Source organism: Talaromyces proteolyticus (assembly GCF_021365285.1).
Source record: "Talaromyces proteolyticus strain PMI_201 chromosome Unknown BGW36scaffold_2, whole genome shotgun sequence".
Lineage (NCBI taxonomy): Eukaryota > Fungi > Ascomycota > Eurotiomycetes > Eurotiales > Trichocomaceae > Talaromyces > Talaromyces proteolyticus.
The window spans coordinates 1107893-1123085 of record NW_025764278.1 but is presented as its reverse complement, the minus strand read 5'-3'; the positions used below and the strand labels follow the sequence as shown (position 1 = coordinate 1123085).

Sequence of the window (15193 nt, the reverse complement as noted above, 5' to 3'; positions counted from 1 at the left end):
TAGCGATCGGCAGCGCAAATACGGAGCACAGCAGTGAGTCAGAGAGGCGGTCACTGGGGCTAGAGGGACTATTGGACTAGGGTAACGGCAGTAACAGGAACAATGCGTCTGTAGATGTAGACTATTATTATATTGTGTGTGTATAACCATGGAGCCGTTTTTACGCAGCCTGCCAGAACTTCAGGCAAACAATCGCTATTGTCCCTGCTTGAGCTGTCAGGCAGCTCATCAGCCACAGGGTGACTCAGCGGCCGGCGGTGCTCTAGGCGGTCACCGTCGCCACCTTTTTCTGCCTTCGATATCGGATTCGCCATCTGACGGTCGTCGCTTTTTTTCTACTCTGTGATGCGCATGGGAAGGTCTGTTGGAGCGCCGCCCTCTTGTAAATATCCTATGCAACTAGACTTCCAATAGTCCTTTGCTGGGCATTTGAGTATACTTTTGTTTCTCCGTGGGAATGATCGCAACCAACCGCACTACTCTGCCGTGGTAGTCGTTGCTACTACCTTCGTGAAAGTACATGTGATGATGGAATCTGAAAAACCTGCTGATGCTGGTACCCAGCCGGATGCAGCTCAGACAGACGAGTCCGCAAAGCTGCGAGAGCTCGAAGCGAACGTTCGAGATCAAGATGACCTCGAAAGAGAGCTTGGCCATCAGGTATGAGTCGGTAGCCTTCACTAATTACTAAGAGATTCTGATAGGCTGCTATAGGCTGACCAACTGCTTATGGAACAAGCAGACGAGAGAGACCTGAAGAGAATCGATCGCACCACAAAAGAGAAGTCGTAGGCGGACCCTCTCTGCGGGATACCTAATGCGTATTAACAGAGACAGAAAAATCGAGGATCAGATATTGAAACTATATCAACGGCTAGAGCAACCAGCTGGCCCCGCTCTCAGAGTTCGCATTGAATCCGAAATAACGAAAGCGCAGGAGAAACTGTCTACATTAGAGTCGGACTTGAAGGAGATACAAGAGCGGATTGATAACCGGCATCAAACCCAAGATGTTGCACCAGCGACTGATACTGGGAGGCTACCCAACGAATCGCGACGGGACTACCTCATTCGCACGGGAAAAATCACGCCATTCTCGCAGATGGGAAGTGGTCCCAGGGAGGGCGCGCTGGCCACTTTACACGACGCACTTATCGATGCTGAGGACGAACGCGACGAGGCAGAAGCTTTACAGGATGCCTCCAAGAGAGTGACTGTCTCCCATCGTAATTTACGCCTTCCTGGACTGGGTCTTAGCGATGTTGGTGAGCCCAGCTCGGAGGATTTTGCGGACTCGGATCGGGCGCGGAAGCGAAGAAAAATTGCTCGTGGTGTTGCACAAAAAGCTACGAAGCATGCTCGGCGGAGTGATGCCGAAGATGATGATTCCTACATGGAGAGCGAAGAAAGCGAACCTTCTTCTACGGACGAATTCGACCCTACTCCAGGCGAGGTTCGGAGATCAAAGACTACTCGGAGAATAGAAAACGAGGATATCGAAGACCTCAGAGGCTTAGACGATGGCAATGAGGAGTATTATCAAGAAAGACTTAGACGCTGGGTTCGTCGTAGAGCTGCGGCTCGCAGACGAGTGGGCGAGATAAAAGAGGAGACAGAAGCTACCGATCGCAGGGAAGAGAATCCATTGGCCAGGGAGGGAGTCGAAGAATGGTTTTTACCACATCCGACCGTCCCTGATGCGGAATATGACGGCGGCTATCGTGTTCCTGGCGATATATTCCCAGTTCTCTTCGACTATCAGAAAACTGGCGTGCAGTGGCTTTGGGAACTTTACCAGCACCAAGTTGGGGGTATTATTGGCGACGAGATGGGACTTGGTAAAACTATACAGATCATTTCATTCCTAGCAGGCCTCCATCATAGCCACAAACTGAAAAAGCCCGTTATTGTTGTGGCCCCGGCCACTGTGATGAAACAATGGGTTACTGAGTTTCATCGATGGTGGCCTCCCTTCCGCGTCTCGATTTTGCATACTTCTGGAAGCGGTATGATCAATGTTCGAAATGAAAGCAATCGTGAAAATGCATTGAACACCCAAATATGGGATCCGAATCAACCTTATACCATGACGAAAGCTCAAAAAATGGCAAACAAGATCGTGCAAAGAGTTGTTGAGGAGGGTCATGTTCTCGTAACTACATACTCTGGCCTGCAAACGTATGCTCCTGTTCTGATTCCGGTTGAATGGGAGTGTGCTATCCTCGACGAAGGCCATAAAATTCGTAACCCGAATACATCAATTACTATACACTGCAAAGAGCTGCGCACCCCACATCGCTTGATTCTGTCCGGCACTCCGATGCAGAATAATCTGTCTGAACTGTGGTCTCTATTTGATTTTGTCTTTCCCATGCGCCTGGGCACTTTGGTTGATTTTCGGAATCAGTTCGAATTCCCCATTCGCCAAGGCGGTTATGCTAATGCAAGCAATTTGCAAGTGCAGACTGCAGCACGGTGTGCAGAGACTCTGAAGGAAGCCATAAGTCCGTATCTTCTGCAACGATTCAAAATCGACGTGGCTGCCGACCTACCTAAAAAGAGCGAACAAGTTCTCTTTTGCAAACTATCGCCACTTCAGCGCAAGGCTTACGAGCAATTTCTGAATTCCCAGGAATGCAATTCCATTCTCGCAGGCAGGAGACAGGTTCTGTACGGAGTTGATATGCTACGCAAGATCTGCAACCACCCTGATCTTGTAACTCACAAGCTTTTCTCCTCAAGGGCTGACTACGGAGATGCTTCTAAATCCGGGAAGATGCAGGTCGTCAAGGCGCTTCTTGAGCTATGGAAGGACACGGGACACAAGACTCTACTCTTCGCGCAGCATCGTATCATGCTGAATATCCTTGAGAAATTCATCAGGACGCTCCCAGGTTTCAATTACCGAAGGATGGACGGCGAAACCCCGATTCAACGTCGCCAGAACCTCGTGGATGAGTTTAACAATAGTCCAGATATTCACGTTTTCTTGCTCACAACCAAAGTCGGGGGACTTGGTGTTAACCTCACGGGCGCTGATCGTGTCATTATTTACGACCCAGATTGGAATCCATCAACCGACATGCAGGCACGAGAGAGAGCATGGCGGCTTGGACAGAAACGCGAAGTCACCATTTATCGCTTGATGACAGCCGGTACTATTGAAGAAAAGATTTATCACCGACAAATCTTCAAACAGTTCCTGACGAACAAAGTTTTGAAAGACCCAAAGCAACGACAGACGTTCGAAATGAGTAATCTCCATGATCTCTTCTCACTGGGACAGGAAGACCAGGCTGAAACTAGTAATCTTTTCAAGACCGAGGTCACTTACCAAGAAAACAGCAAGGCCAAGGGGAAAAATGGGAAGGAACAGAAGCTGTCTCCTGGCCAGCAGGATGTCAAGAATGTTGAGGGAGTCGCAGCTGTAGAAGAGTTTCACAACGAAAAGGAAGAAGCAGCAATCAAAGATGACAAGGAGCAAGGTGCCCCAAATTCCGAAGCTCGCCTGATGGAGGTCATCTTCTCACAATCTGGTGTTCACTCTGCTCTTGAACACGATCGCATCGTGAACGGCAAGAAAGTCATCGCACCAGACCGAGGTATCATCGAAGCAGAAGCGAAACGCCTCGCAGCCGAAGCGGCAGAGAAGCTCCGCAAAGCCGAAGAAACAGCGCGGTTGGTCCCAGTCGGGACCCCAACATGGACTGGACAGTTCGGCATCGCAGGGAGACCCGAGGATAGGTCTCGCTCGGCGTTTGGAGGAGCGGCCAGTACTGCACGGGGAGCTGGCGCTGGTCCATCATCCGCCAGTATTTTAGCAAATCTTGCGAATCGCACCGGTCGAAATAACTACGGTAACAATATTGAACCAGCTTCAGGAGGTGGCAATGGTCAACCCGAGTTCTTGCCGATGATCCGAGATTACATGCTGGCCCAGGGGGGATCGGTGTACACACAGATGCTGATTGATCACTTCAATCGATTCTGCACGACCCCCCAGCGATCCGCCGAATTCAAGGAGGTCCTCAAGACGGTGGCGGTGTTGGATAAGGGCGGCCGTAACGGACGCGGAAAATGGTCCCTGAAAAGGGAGTACGCCAAACGCAAATAATCATATTAGAGCATATCTCCACAGAGACATAGAATTGTAATGATGATTAATGATATACAATGATGAATAATAAAGGGGCGTGCTGTGATATCAATATTATGGGGTGTGGAGCGGGGAGGACAGAAGCTTTGACTATCGTTATTTGCGATAACCCACAATGACGATTTGGCCATGATTAGTATTCAATGTTAATTGGCAGACCATTCAACATCCGTACTCCGGACAATTTCCCCGATGGGAGCAGATCATCAATCTTCAAAGGTTCAAAATATGTGCGTACGTAGCAAGCACTATTCCGTACTTGCCGAGATATATGCCCGTGATACGGTCATGCTGTGGTCTATTCCGTATCTAGAAAATAATATATGGCGCTCGGCATCATGCAGGTCTTAAATCCAACGTTTCTGTCTAGCATTTACGTGAAATGCAAGCCCATAGATGCAACATTACATGTATTCGATTCGTCGATGCTGCAGACAACATGGCGAAACGTAATTGCCGAGGATTAGCGACTGGTAGCTAAGACATGCGCGCCGATCACCGCACTAAACAATACTTTCGAAAGGAAACGGGCTAACGAGTAAGCGGAGGAGAACAGCTTCGTGGCAAACACACTGCCAAGAAGCTTGTTTCATTTTGCAGCCTGGGGAACTGCCTGTTTCGTCAGTAGGCTTGGGCGGCGATCGCGGCGATCACCTGCTCCATCAGGCGTTCGTGGTTAGCAGCCACCGGTTTTCTTCTATTTGTTGCTTTTCTTATTATTCGTCAAAGCATGTGTCTCAAAGCTCCCCAGCACACGCAGCTGATTCGTGCAATGCCGCCGCTCCGCCCAGTGGAAGTCCGACAATCCAAACAACTGGATAAACAACTGATTAAACAACGTCATAGTCACAGAACTCCGCAACTAGTTTTGGGACCATGCATTAATCCCGCATCATTGTCTTGGCTTGTCGTGCCGTACATACTATTATTAAATATTATTAGCCAGCGTCGACAGCATCTCACATCTAGAGCTGACTCATATATAAACCCTCCGGATCCTGTGTCTCTTTATCTGGTGAAACACATTCCCTGTTAAACAATTTACCAAACAACCGAGTTGCCTCTTATATCAAAGTCCTCCGAGTTCCTTCTACCCCTCGAGACTACCAACTACAGCACAACCAAATCTCTCCACTAAAATGCTCTTCTCCCAAATTGTCTTGACGGCGGCCTCGCTGGCTGCCAGCGTCATCGCGGCACCTAACGAGTTCCGTATCAAGACCGTCTCGAGCTCTGCCTCCAAAAACGGCCTCTACGTCGAATCCTACCACACCGGCGCCGGCCTCGCCGACCCCGTCCTGACTACAAGCACTGCCAACGCCGGAAAATTCTACCTCAACAACACATACTTGCAGCAGGATATTGGCCAGGAATTCTCATACGGGTTTGAGCTTGGTGGTGCCACCAACTACGCAGGTGAGAGAAAGGCAGTCTCCTCCTGGGCAATTGTGTTTACTGATTTGTGAGCAGGCTGGGAATTTGTTGAAGTCAACGCTGGCCAGGGTGTCCCTGGCTTCGTGGTTCAGAATGGCAACATTGTCTGGAATTCGACCGAATCCACCGGCTGGCTCGGTAAGTTCCTCACCATTGTTGAAATTGTCCCTTGATTCATCCGTGCTAATACTGTTCCCAGCCTGCGACTGGTGGCACGGCGCTCCTCAACTGTTCTGGTCCGTTGCATATGAGAACTTCACACGCCCTATCAGCTGCAGCACTGTCAGCTTGACACAGGAATTCATCAGCTCTTGAACGCAATGATTACGATAATTATGATGCATGGCTCTTGAATTATGTTTGAAATGAGCGATATTGACGCGTTGACCTGCATTTGCTGTTTACCCGGCTTGGAAGTGCCGTTTAGATAGAACCTAACTCTAATGAAATATGAAAAAATTTGAAAAAATTCTTCCGATACGTTTAGTTGGACGAAATTGATGTAGTTACATGCAGTTCCAGACAGGCATCCATGTTGGGCCATGTCACATCAATAATTCGAAGTGATGCTGCAAGGGATCAATCCATTTTACGATGGCCGCTGTTATGATAGTTTAACAATCTTAAAATTTGAGTTTGTAAACAATGAATGGAATGCGGCAAATCATATAAAGAACGTTGCTAGGAGCGATGAACATGTATAAATAGGCTGGTTACAGATGAATCATTACTAAATGGACCCAAATCTACAACATATGCCGCCATAAATATAAACGTAAAATCGTGATTCATGATTCATGATTTCAACTGCTGTCATGCGCTACATCTGTACAATTTGAAAGTTCGTCAATCTATAGTTAAGAATAAAAATGAACTCGTATCAAGCCTCACCCTGGTGACAACAAACAACGAAAAAGGAGACGTGGACGAACTGACCATTTGATACGCTGGTGATGCTCTGCTCAGTTATTGCTTTAGCAAACAGCCGTAATACGAGAATTAACATAAACATCATGATTCCAAGCTCATTAAAACTCAAACAAAGGGGAAGGAGCTCTCATCTTTCCACAGCCAGGGACATGGTATATTTGTGGGCCAATCTTGATACTGTCACGCATAGACGTCAATATCGAGGACAACAGAAAGTAAATCTGAAAGTGAGGCCGACCAGGTATCACAATGTAAATAACAGCGTAGGTGGTCGGATCAAGATCAATAAGGGTATCCGGGTATTTGTCAAAGAGGGGCGGTAGCCATGTCATAATCCACAATCGTATACTGTGCGTAATCCACAGTACCGAGTATATTCTCTCAGCACGTATGATGCGTAAGTAGTTCTGTATGAGGCATCTAGTTACTGCGTGGCGGAGTTAAGACGACAAAAATAGTGGCGCTTGCCGTATCAGGAATGGCGCGACAGAATGTCTGAGACTTGCATGGGAATCGGCCAATAGAACGCGGTGAACACGGCCATGCTGCCTGATTCAGCTTAGCCGGTATTCTATGCCCGCCACCAGCCAATAGGATGTTGGCAAACGAGACAGGCGGCTTTGTTGACGGCGACTAGGGGCTATGCTATCGCGACTAGTCATGAGGCAGATCCTCGCTTCCTCCACTTGGCTAGAACAATCCTCCTGCGATCTCGACGATTTTCTGTTCTGCTTCTTCGTTTGCTCTGCGTCTTGATTTGCATCCCCTTCCACTCGCTTGTACCCTCACGGCCGTTTATTTTGCGGCTGCTTTTACTGTCTACTAGTGTTCTTCCTGGCCCCCTGTCCCCTAGGCTGTCTTGTTTCACTCCTATCCCTACATTCGGCAACCGTCGCTTGACGACGTACGACTTTGTATCACCAAGACCACTTGAGGGACGCTTTGTATCGACAATATTGTGGTTTCATTTTTACCACCGTCATTGGAAACTAAAGACCCTTTCAGTGTTGAGAAAAATCAACTAAATCTCGATTACCTACGTCCCCGCCCGGCCATCCCTAGAAGGGGGTCATTGGGTGTTGATAATCATCACAACACTCAACCATCAACATGCGTCCCAACACAATAGTGAGCCTACTTTGCAGCTTCGTTTTACTGGCATCAGTTGCATGGTCATGGCCAGACTATGTCGAAGATGTGTTTAAACGAGCCGATTTATTAATTCGAGGTAAGGAAAGAATTGAGCAGATAGTGTTCCGGATCATTGACCTCGATAGATGCATCATCTACAGACACAACTCAGTCCGCATCGGCATCCACGGGTTCGGCACAGTCCACGGGTACCGACTCGGCAACGGTCACTAATTCTGGTACTGGTACTGGTACTGGCACTGGAACAGGAACAGAAACAGGAACAGGAACTGGAACAGAAACAGGCTCAGCCGCAAAAGAAACTGGCAAGAGTACTGGTACCAAAACCGATAAAACCGATACTAGAACTACTGCAACATCTGTTTCCGTTGATCCCCGTCTGCCTGCTGGCGGAGCGTCGTTGACGAACCCCGTTTCCACATCAACCACCTACTACAAAATTGGGCAAAACGTGACGTTTGGTTGGAACTATACATCGTTGGTCAACCAGCCCACCGCCATTGACGTAATTGCATCATGCAGCTCGAATAAGGCCACTTACACGCTCGCCAACAACATGAGTTTCTCAACCAGCTCGGTTGTGTGGGACACCGGCAGCGATAATGCCACCGCGACGAGCCCTCTGCTTACCGCATACTATACATTGATCATTTATGAAGCCGGCAAGTCACCCTCTGATATTGCTGGGGCAGGAAACCTCGCGGCTGCTACATATTCTTTCGGCATGTACTTGACACAGACGCCAACTCCACTAGGCGGTTAGTTGTATCTCTTCGACCCAGAGACCTGTCCTTAATGCTAACACGGTGATTTCTAGAATACGTCTGCGTGACATGCAACGCCGCGATTTCTGATCTAGAACGTCAAGCGTTAGGTTTCGTGTTCACCATGGTCACGATCACCATCATCTCATTCTCCGTTTTTGCCGGTGGATTCGGTGTATTCTCATGATACGATTTAATTTCCGACCCTCCCATTTCAGCGTTTTTCGGAGATGCGACTTAAAAACTTTAATATTTTGTGGATTCAACATAATCAGTTCTCTCCAAGTGATGTACATGCATAAAATGCCTGCGGTTTCGATGTGTTCAGAAGCGTGATATATTTGTTTTATTACTTTTGTTAAGTCTATAAAATCGGCGTGGGGGATTATAAGATATTACAGGCATTAGGGCGTTTATTCTTCGTGATATTTTGTTTATAAATTCAATGTGATGTTATTACAACGGTAACCAAGGCTGATATCAATTCCAAATCAATATATGGTCTGCAAATGTGTTTGTTACAGTTCGCTGGCGGAGATAATATCCTTGTTTTGCTCATGCATCGAAAACTGCTATCGTACAATTATAAACAACTCGTGTGGTACGCTTCCCAAGTGATTGTGTTTTCACCATTCTCTGAGCCACTGCTAGCATTGATATTTTCACCAGTTGCCGAATTAGACCCCTGACCCACGGGTCTCCGAACTATTGGCAATTGTGCTTGGGAATCAGTCATCAAGTTGCATTTCTTGCATGGTGTGCGTTTGATATTTGTATAAGCTTGCATCATTTCCTATACTCCCATCAGTATGTTGCATTCTTGTTCGCATCTCTGTAAAAAACCGGGGGAAAGACAAACCAGTAAATAGCGCAAATCCCACTTCCTTGGTCTGTTATTGAGTTGTTGCACAATCGCCGACTCGAGTCGACTAGCTGGTCGACTGGCGATTGATTGCTGCGCAGCCGAGACGCGCCATTCTGGCAATGACCGCGAATAAGCAGATGCAGGAGTACCACTATCAGAAGTATTGGCTGCGTTGGTGATGATTTCTTGGATATCCAAAGTAATCCCGGCAAGCCCGAGAGTAACAATAATCATAGATGCATTTTTGCTAGTTGTGATGCGGAATCCTGGCGATTGATTATTTTGGAAGGATTCAATGATATTTTTCCATCCCTCTTTCCCTTCTTCTGTTTTCGACGATAGTGTGGTATGTTGAGTATCATCTTTCCCATTCTGATTCATCTCCGACTGTTTTGAATTATCTTCCCTTCCATCGATTTCCTTCAGTAGTATCTCGTAATCCCGATCCCACATCCCCGACGGTTGTGGGAAGCTGCCTTTATTCTCCGTCATTTTCTGGTTTATTCGCGCCCATATTTCTTGTACGTCGGGGCTCTGCCATAGTCCCTTGAAATTGTTGAGTTCAGCGACCCCTTCCGCCGCTGACTTTGTTAACCGCGCATTGAGTTCTTGTGGGTTCCGTGGGATCGGGTTTGATGGACTGCGTTGGCGGGGGTTGACAATTGGGCTGATTGGGGCGAGGAGACGGTCGGGGAGGAGAGAGCGGAGTTCATGTATCTATTCAATCAAAGAAGATATGCGGTTAGCATGACAGGTCTTGTGTAGAATGGACGGTTGGGGCTTGCCTTGGCTTCAAGTTCTTGGAGTTTGGCGAGGGAAGAAACGATCTGGCGTTCAGAGTCCCAGTCTACGGATTGTGTAGGAGGGTCTTCGAGTTTGATATTCATATTGTTACCATTCTGTGTATTTTGTTGAGTAACTGGCTGTTGTTTGGGCATGCTGGAGTTGTATTTGGATGTCTCTATGGAAGGGTTGAGTGTCGCATTACCAGTGAGACTGCGAATGGTTAGTATAATATCCAAAATATAGGTGATCAATACGGACACCAGTACCTAGCATTCTAGAAGCCTTATAATGTAACGTAAATTCACTTTGAATACCGTCAGCATAGGTTGGCAGACTGAACCGGTACGTTGATCGGGAGCTTGGACGGCGATAAGTCCGCAGATAAGGTGCACGTGCCACGACGACATACACCGCTGCGGCTTGGCTTCGTTTACATTTTACAACAAATCTCAATGATGTTGAAACCCTTTTTGCTTTCTATATATTAGGCCTGTTCTAGCCTTGATAGCTTGAACAAGTCGTTGGATAATCTTTTGACTCGATGCTACTACTGCTCACGATCTATATTCAGCTGAGTCTATGCTATGGCTAACAAGACTCGAATCGTGCTCAAACAGCAGACCATCACCGTCATGTAGATGATTGCAGTTTGCCCGCTCACAAAAAGCGAGCTTGTGAGAACGAATGTTGCGTATAGGTAGATCCCCACCGCTAATATTTCAATCCCAGCCTCGTAATATTCCCAGGCATAGTCAAAACGCATGGTAATTTCAACCTCGAACGCCTGATCTCTCAGACCTCGACTTTTTCTAGCTTCACTATTTTCTCCCCAAATAACTCCTCTACTATATTCAGACTGAGGCCATTTGTACGGATATTGGACCAGTTCTGGCCACGAACGCTCCCATCCCTCTGGATCCTCGCTATGCTGTATTCGGATTTTCTTCGCTAGTATAAGAAGGCCCATCATCGCAATCATGAGCCACATAACACAAGCAATCGGCCAGCAAATCAGTAAAAAGGAGTAATCGCATCTCCAGGAAATAACAATCTGCAAGCCTAACGTGACATTCTGCCATAGCATTACAGCAAGCAGAGCCAGGAAGACAATATCAATAGCAACCGTCCTCATCGGCCCTAACCACCACAGCCCTTGGGCTGAGTGATTCGTTGGAACCGGGACGATCCATCTCTGTACTCTTGGATCTGAAGTCTGTTTATCTGGCTGGATTAATCGGTGTGGAGAGAACTGACGAAACAGTCCTTGTGGGAGGCCGATGCCGAAGACACACAACACCAGGCCCCGTAAAGGGCAGGCAAGAGCGAGCTTGACGATCTCGATAGGTCTAACGCCTGAAAAATTGTCAGCAGTGTTCATTTTATATTCGAATTTTGTTTCTTTGTTACCTATCAAGGCAAGGGTCGTTGGTACTAACGATGCGATGTTACTCCCGCTTTGCATGCCGGCAGATATTTCTGAATGAAGGTTGTCCAAGACGCATCTCACAAGATAAGGACAGTGACCATAGCTAAATCCGGCACTAGGTGTCGTCTCTAAACACTGGGACACCAGAGATTGTAGAGTATCATCATTTGGGTCACCAATAGTACGCTTCATTGCGAAGGTCGTGGCTATAGCAGCCAGATTAGAGGATATATGATAATTTCGGAACGCTTCAAAGAAAACAAGATTGCTTTACATGAACGGTATTATGACGGGCTCATGAAGTTGAATAACCATCAGGATCTGATATTTGGTAAAATAAAACTCGAAACTCCCTCCATTTACTGGCAAGGCGCTGACGCGTCCTAAATAGTCTCGCACACATTTGACACTAGGTAGTTCGTGATATCTAATACATAAAACTAACTAGTGACGTGTATTGTCTAAAACGCAAGCGAATACTAAATTTAGACTTGTCCTGAATACTAACCCTTCTACAAGTGGTGCGGTGGCTCGCTCCCGAGATTTAAAAAGCGCGAGGACTTCTGCTTCCAGAGTGTTCGTATACTCACCACTATTTCCCAGTCCATCATTTTTAGTAAGTCCCCAAGTGCCCCATGGCAAATCGAGTGATCAGATTAACTGCTGAAAATTCATAGGTAAAAAACAGACTAATGCCCACTATATTGTTAGGGTTTTTCCATCTCGGTTAATTAGATAGGTAGCCGCCGACTTTGCACTATGTCATGAGCGAGTCATGACAGACTGTCATGACTCATGACATACTTACTAGTTCTTCATAACATTGAAGGCTTAATGGAACTTTGATGTTGTTTTTATTGGCTCTCATCACCGTCGATTTCATTTTATGCATCTAAATGATCCGACTTCCAGCGCCACAGTTCTTCAGTGCAATCGTAAGCTTTTACTTCTATTGAAAGTGATGATTAAATTCATAGACCTGAATAAAGATAACTATATTAATTTTTACAAGGCGTAGTAATGCTTGCACGTGTATTGTGAGAGGATTTCTAGGTCATGAAGCAACACGAAGTACATAGTAGAGCATTGTGAGGCATGATTACTTCGGATTTCTTTCCCCTAAGAGCAGTAAGACATCCTAGTCATCTTCCCAGAATATTATCTTATCAATTCTAGTGTGGTCGCTAGGTCGCCATATTAAGATTTCAAATTCCAAACTGCGCTTATTGGCTTGTTTGTTTAGATGTACTCCATGATCTAATCGTTCGGACCTCCTTCGAGAAGGATATTGCGTAACTCTAAAGTACCAAATTCCTTAATATTCTGAAAACATTAATACTGCAATCCGGTTTAGGAATAATATCAAAGTGACGTTTTTGGGAAAGATCCACCAAGCTTTTGAGTCGTTGAAAATCTGTGTATAGTAGACTAAGTGTCTAGTGAGAGAAAACTTCGATGTTCCATTCGCTAGACATCAGGCTGTTCATAAGCCAACATATAATAAGTTAATTACCAAAATGGATATTCTTTTTCACCGGTTTTATAATCAATTTCTGTTATCTGTGTTGAAGAGGTTGTGAAGATCTCAACTCGATTGAGCATTTCTCAATGCGGTTTACTCGGACAGCAAGATTTGAAGCAAGTATGATAAGTCTAAAGCAGCAATTTGACCTTTAAAAATGATAGAATGTCTCGAGATGCTTTTTTCAACGTGGCACAGACATTTATCGCTAGTCTCAGGGTTATCAGGGATGCCAGTGGGGTGAGCATTTGACTATTTACAGAGTCGTTGTTTTTTACTGCGCCTACAGCTATCCCAGGTAGTAGCAAGGACCAAGTGTAATAATAATATAAGTAGTTTGCACAATCAGCGTTACACCCGAAACATTCTCGGCTTTTGTTTGTCTCCTGCCAATCCCTAGCAAGTCCTGGCCCTACCTTCAATAGAGCATAACACCTAACACTAAATAGAAAGTCCCGTACCTAGCTGAAAATGGTACTGATGATGTCTATATTAGCTTTCCTGCCTGAACAGCCATTTATTAAACTGCACCGTATCTAGGCCCTTGGGCAGCGATTCCCTTGTTGTTTTCCACTTATTAGAATAAACTCCAAAGCTGCTATGATCTGCTGGTGAGAATGCAAGAGATTTCATTCGCATCGTATCAGGGCTATCCTCACCCTCACAGGTAACCCTAACTTTATACGCTCTCTCCGCAAATATACTCGCCCGCGCCTGATCCTTATGCGCGATACAGATCTGGAAAGCGTCGTAGTAGAGTCTGGCAACCAGCGCCCCAGGATGGCTATCGAATTCCTGCTCTAGGATTCGAAGCAGCGAGTAGCAGTCCCACAAGCTCTCATACGGGCTGGTCATCATGCGAAAGGGGTCCCCGATGGCTTCGTCGAGGATCTGGATCTGCGTGCGCCGGTTGTCGCTAGCTCGGAGTGACGAGGGAGGGAGAGTGCAGCCACTGCAGGTACAGATGAAACCGAAGGATTCTTTCAAGAATTCCTGTCGTGCACTCGACTGGCCCCCATGATCATATGAAATTGTGATCTCCTCTCCGATTTTGATGGGCCGGATCGCGTGGATGGTTTCATGTTCCTCGCTGCGGTTCCAGCTGTTGTGGGCGTTTGGAATGCAGCTGTGATTGATGAAGCACACTGTGGGATAGACACCGCCGACATGGGAACCGGATCCGCACGGCAGAGCATTCGTCTTGACGATACCGCTGAACGGGTACTTGCCTGGAAAGTTGTTGTGGAGGGCTAGGAACTGACGCTGCGACGCTCTCGACATGGCCTTCAGCTTCGTCACAAGGAGCGGCTCCAATTCTTCGCGTGGCTTAGATTGGATTCTGAGCAGCGGCTTCTCACATAGTAGGAGGGTACCACTGGATATATTTAAGCGGGCGACGAGGCCTTTGCCTTTCCCAGGGATGTCTTTGATTTCGAAGAGTGGGATTTTAAGTTCCTTGAGGGGATCGGTGCCGTTGAGGAATTGAGCGATAGTGGTGGGCATCTCGGAATCGTCTGGCTGTGTGTGGTTTGTTTAGACATTGTCAAGGAGTAGCAACGGCGAGCAAGAAGGGCATCACGAACCTGCTCATAAGACCTGATTGACTCACGAACTTTATTCCAGTCATAGACACCATACTGATCGGCACCCTCGTTCCAATACCGAATACGAGAACCAAAATGGACCTGTGCAAGACCTCTAATAGTATTGATATAGTGCTCTACTCCTGAGGTAATTGCAATCCTCCCTGAGACCTTCGAACTGAAACGCAGAAATTTGTGGCCCTCAAAGGGAAGCTTGGGATGTTCCCCTGCATTGAAGTTGATGTAATTCGGCTTTATCTCGACTTGTGTGTCAGCTTTGTAATGCTCCTTGATGAAATCGATAAACTGGCCCCAGTTTCGTCTGTCTACGACTCCTGTAGACAGAGGAGGAACCATATCGAAACCGGCGTCAATCCCCATGACTGCAGATGAATTTTGAGGTTAACGAACTCGCCAGTGCAATCGGTACTAGGAGAAAAGATGTCGAGGGGCGGGGGAGTCGATATTTTATTGTGTTTATGCTGTGTAACAGTGATATCACATTGTGAAAAACAAGCAAATGACACAAAGCTAGCTGTGATACCAAACCAGGGTGTCTCCCATTACAAAGTCTT

General features: G+C 46.7%; 7 protein-coding genes across 7 annotated transcripts; 4 read left to right on the top strand and 3 right to left on the bottom strand.

Moving 5' to 3' along the window:
* Positions 1-420: 420 nt before the first annotated feature.
* BGW36DRAFT_87002 (putative DNA repair protein Rhp26/Rad26) lies at positions 421-4231 on the top strand. The gene is made up of 3 exons (XM_046222657.1): positions 421-660; positions 715-788; positions 838-4231. The coding sequence occupies exons 1-3, from the start codon at positions 526-528 to the stop codon at positions 4112-4114; spliced, it is 3486 nt and encodes a 1161-aa protein (XP_046076470.1). The 5' UTR covers positions 421-525; the 3' UTR covers positions 4115-4231.
* Positions 4232-4836: 605 nt separating this feature from the next.
* BGW36DRAFT_369363 (uncharacterized protein) lies at positions 4837-6059 on the top strand. Its single transcript, XM_046215125.1, has 3 exons — positions 4837-5572; positions 5627-5728; positions 5790-6059. Exons 1-3 carry the CDS (start codon positions 5296-5298, stop codon positions 5903-5905), a joined length of 495 nt encoding a protein of 164 aa, XP_046076469.1. The 5' UTR covers positions 4837-5295; the 3' UTR covers positions 5906-6059.
* A 26-nt stretch (positions 6060-6085) lies between these two features.
* Positions 6086-6922, top strand: BGW36DRAFT_369360 (uncharacterized protein). Its single transcript, XM_046215124.1, has one exon. It carries the CDS (start codon positions 6544-6546, stop codon positions 6841-6843), a length of 300 nt encoding a protein of 99 aa, XP_046076468.1. The 5' UTR covers positions 6086-6543; the 3' UTR covers positions 6844-6922.
* A 233-nt stretch (positions 6923-7155) lies between these two features.
* On the top strand, positions 7156-8897 carry BGW36DRAFT_369354 (uncharacterized protein). The gene is made up of 3 exons (XM_046215123.1): positions 7156-7748; positions 7798-8430; positions 8490-8897. The coding sequence occupies exons 1-3, from the start codon at positions 7631-7633 to the stop codon at positions 8621-8623; spliced, it is 885 nt and encodes a 294-aa protein (XP_046076467.1). The 5' UTR covers positions 7156-7630; the 3' UTR covers positions 8624-8897.
* Positions 8876-10428, bottom strand: BGW36DRAFT_86905 (mediator complex subunit 27-domain-containing protein). The gene is made up of 4 exons (XM_046222656.1): positions 10354-10428; positions 10087-10297; positions 9296-10018; positions 8876-9229 (listed from the first exon to the last, which is right to left on the bottom strand). Exons 2-4 carry the CDS (start codon positions 10237-10239, stop codon positions 9020-9022), a joined length of 1086 nt encoding a protein of 361 aa, XP_046076466.1. The 5' UTR covers positions 10240-10297; positions 10354-10428; the 3' UTR covers positions 8876-9019.
* Positions 10429-10543: 115 nt separating this feature from the next.
* On the bottom strand, positions 10544-11698 carry BGW36DRAFT_369351 (uncharacterized protein). Its single transcript, XM_046215122.1, has one exon. It carries the CDS (start codon positions 11547-11549, stop codon positions 10665-10667), a length of 885 nt encoding a protein of 294 aa, XP_046076465.1. The 5' UTR covers positions 11550-11698; the 3' UTR covers positions 10544-10664.
* A 1829-nt stretch (positions 11699-13527) lies between these two features.
* Positions 13528-14999, bottom strand: BGW36DRAFT_354868 (uncharacterized protein; the record flags this gene model as incomplete). The annotated part of the gene is made up of 2 exons (XM_046213574.1): positions 13528-14553; positions 14619-14999. The coding sequence occupies 2 exons, from the start codon at positions 14997-14999 to the stop codon at positions 13528-13530; spliced, it is 1407 nt and encodes a 468-aa protein (XP_046076464.1).
* Between the last annotated feature and the right edge of the window lie 194 nt (positions 15000-15193).

Excerpts from the sequence above, each read along its gene's own strand:
- BGW36DRAFT_87002 (XM_046222657.1), top strand. The coding sequence starts at position 526 with ATGATGGAATCTGAAAAACCTGCTGATGCTGGTACCCAGCCGGATGCA. Across the intron at positions 661-714 it reads AAAGAGAGCTTGGCCATCAG|GCTGACCAACTGCTTATGGA; the intron begins GTATGAGTCGGT and ends AGGCTGCTATAG. Across the intron at positions 789-837 it reads CGCACCACAAAAGAGAAGTC|AAAAATCGAGGATCAGATAT; the intron begins GTAGGCGGACCC and ends TAACAGAGACAG.
- BGW36DRAFT_369363 (XM_046215125.1), top strand. The coding sequence starts at position 5,296 with ATGCTCTTCTCCCAAATTGTCTTGACGGCGGCCTCGCTGGCTGCCAGC. Across the intron at positions 5,573-5,626 it reads TGGTGCCACCAACTACGCAG|GCTGGGAATTTGTTGAAGTC; the intron begins GTGAGAGAAAGG and ends ATTTGTGAGCAG. Across the intron at positions 5,729-5,789 it reads CGAATCCACCGGCTGGCTCG|CCTGCGACTGGTGGCACGGC; the intron begins GTAAGTTCCTCA and ends TACTGTTCCCAG.
- BGW36DRAFT_86905 (XM_046222656.1), bottom strand. The coding sequence starts at position 10,239 with ATGCCCAAACAACAGCCAGTTACTCAACAAAATACACAGAATGGTAAC. Across the intron at positions 10,019-10,086 it reads TCCAAGAACTTGAAGCCAAG|ATACATGAACTCCGCTCTCT; the intron begins GCAAGCCCCAAC and ends TTGATTGAATAG. Across the intron at positions 9,230-9,295 it reads GGGATTTGCGCTATTTACTG|GAAATGATGCAAGCTTATAC; the intron begins GTTTGTCTTTCC and ends ATGGGAGTATAG.
- BGW36DRAFT_369351 (XM_046215122.1), bottom strand. The coding sequence starts at position 11,549 with ATGCAAAGCGGGAGTAACATCGCATCGTTAGTACCAACGACCCTTGCC.
- BGW36DRAFT_369360 (XM_046215124.1), top strand. The coding sequence starts at position 6,544 with ATGCTCTGCTCAGTTATTGCTTTAGCAAACAGCCGTAATACGAGAATT.
- BGW36DRAFT_369354 (XM_046215123.1), top strand. The coding sequence starts at position 7,631 with ATGCGTCCCAACACAATAGTGAGCCTACTTTGCAGCTTCGTTTTACTG. Across the intron at positions 7,749-7,797 it reads AGCCGATTTATTAATTCGAG|ATGCATCATCTACAGACACA; the intron begins GTAAGGAAAGAA and ends TGACCTCGATAG. Across the intron at positions 8,431-8,489 it reads GACGCCAACTCCACTAGGCG|AATACGTCTGCGTGACATGC; the intron begins GTTAGTTGTATC and ends GGTGATTTCTAG.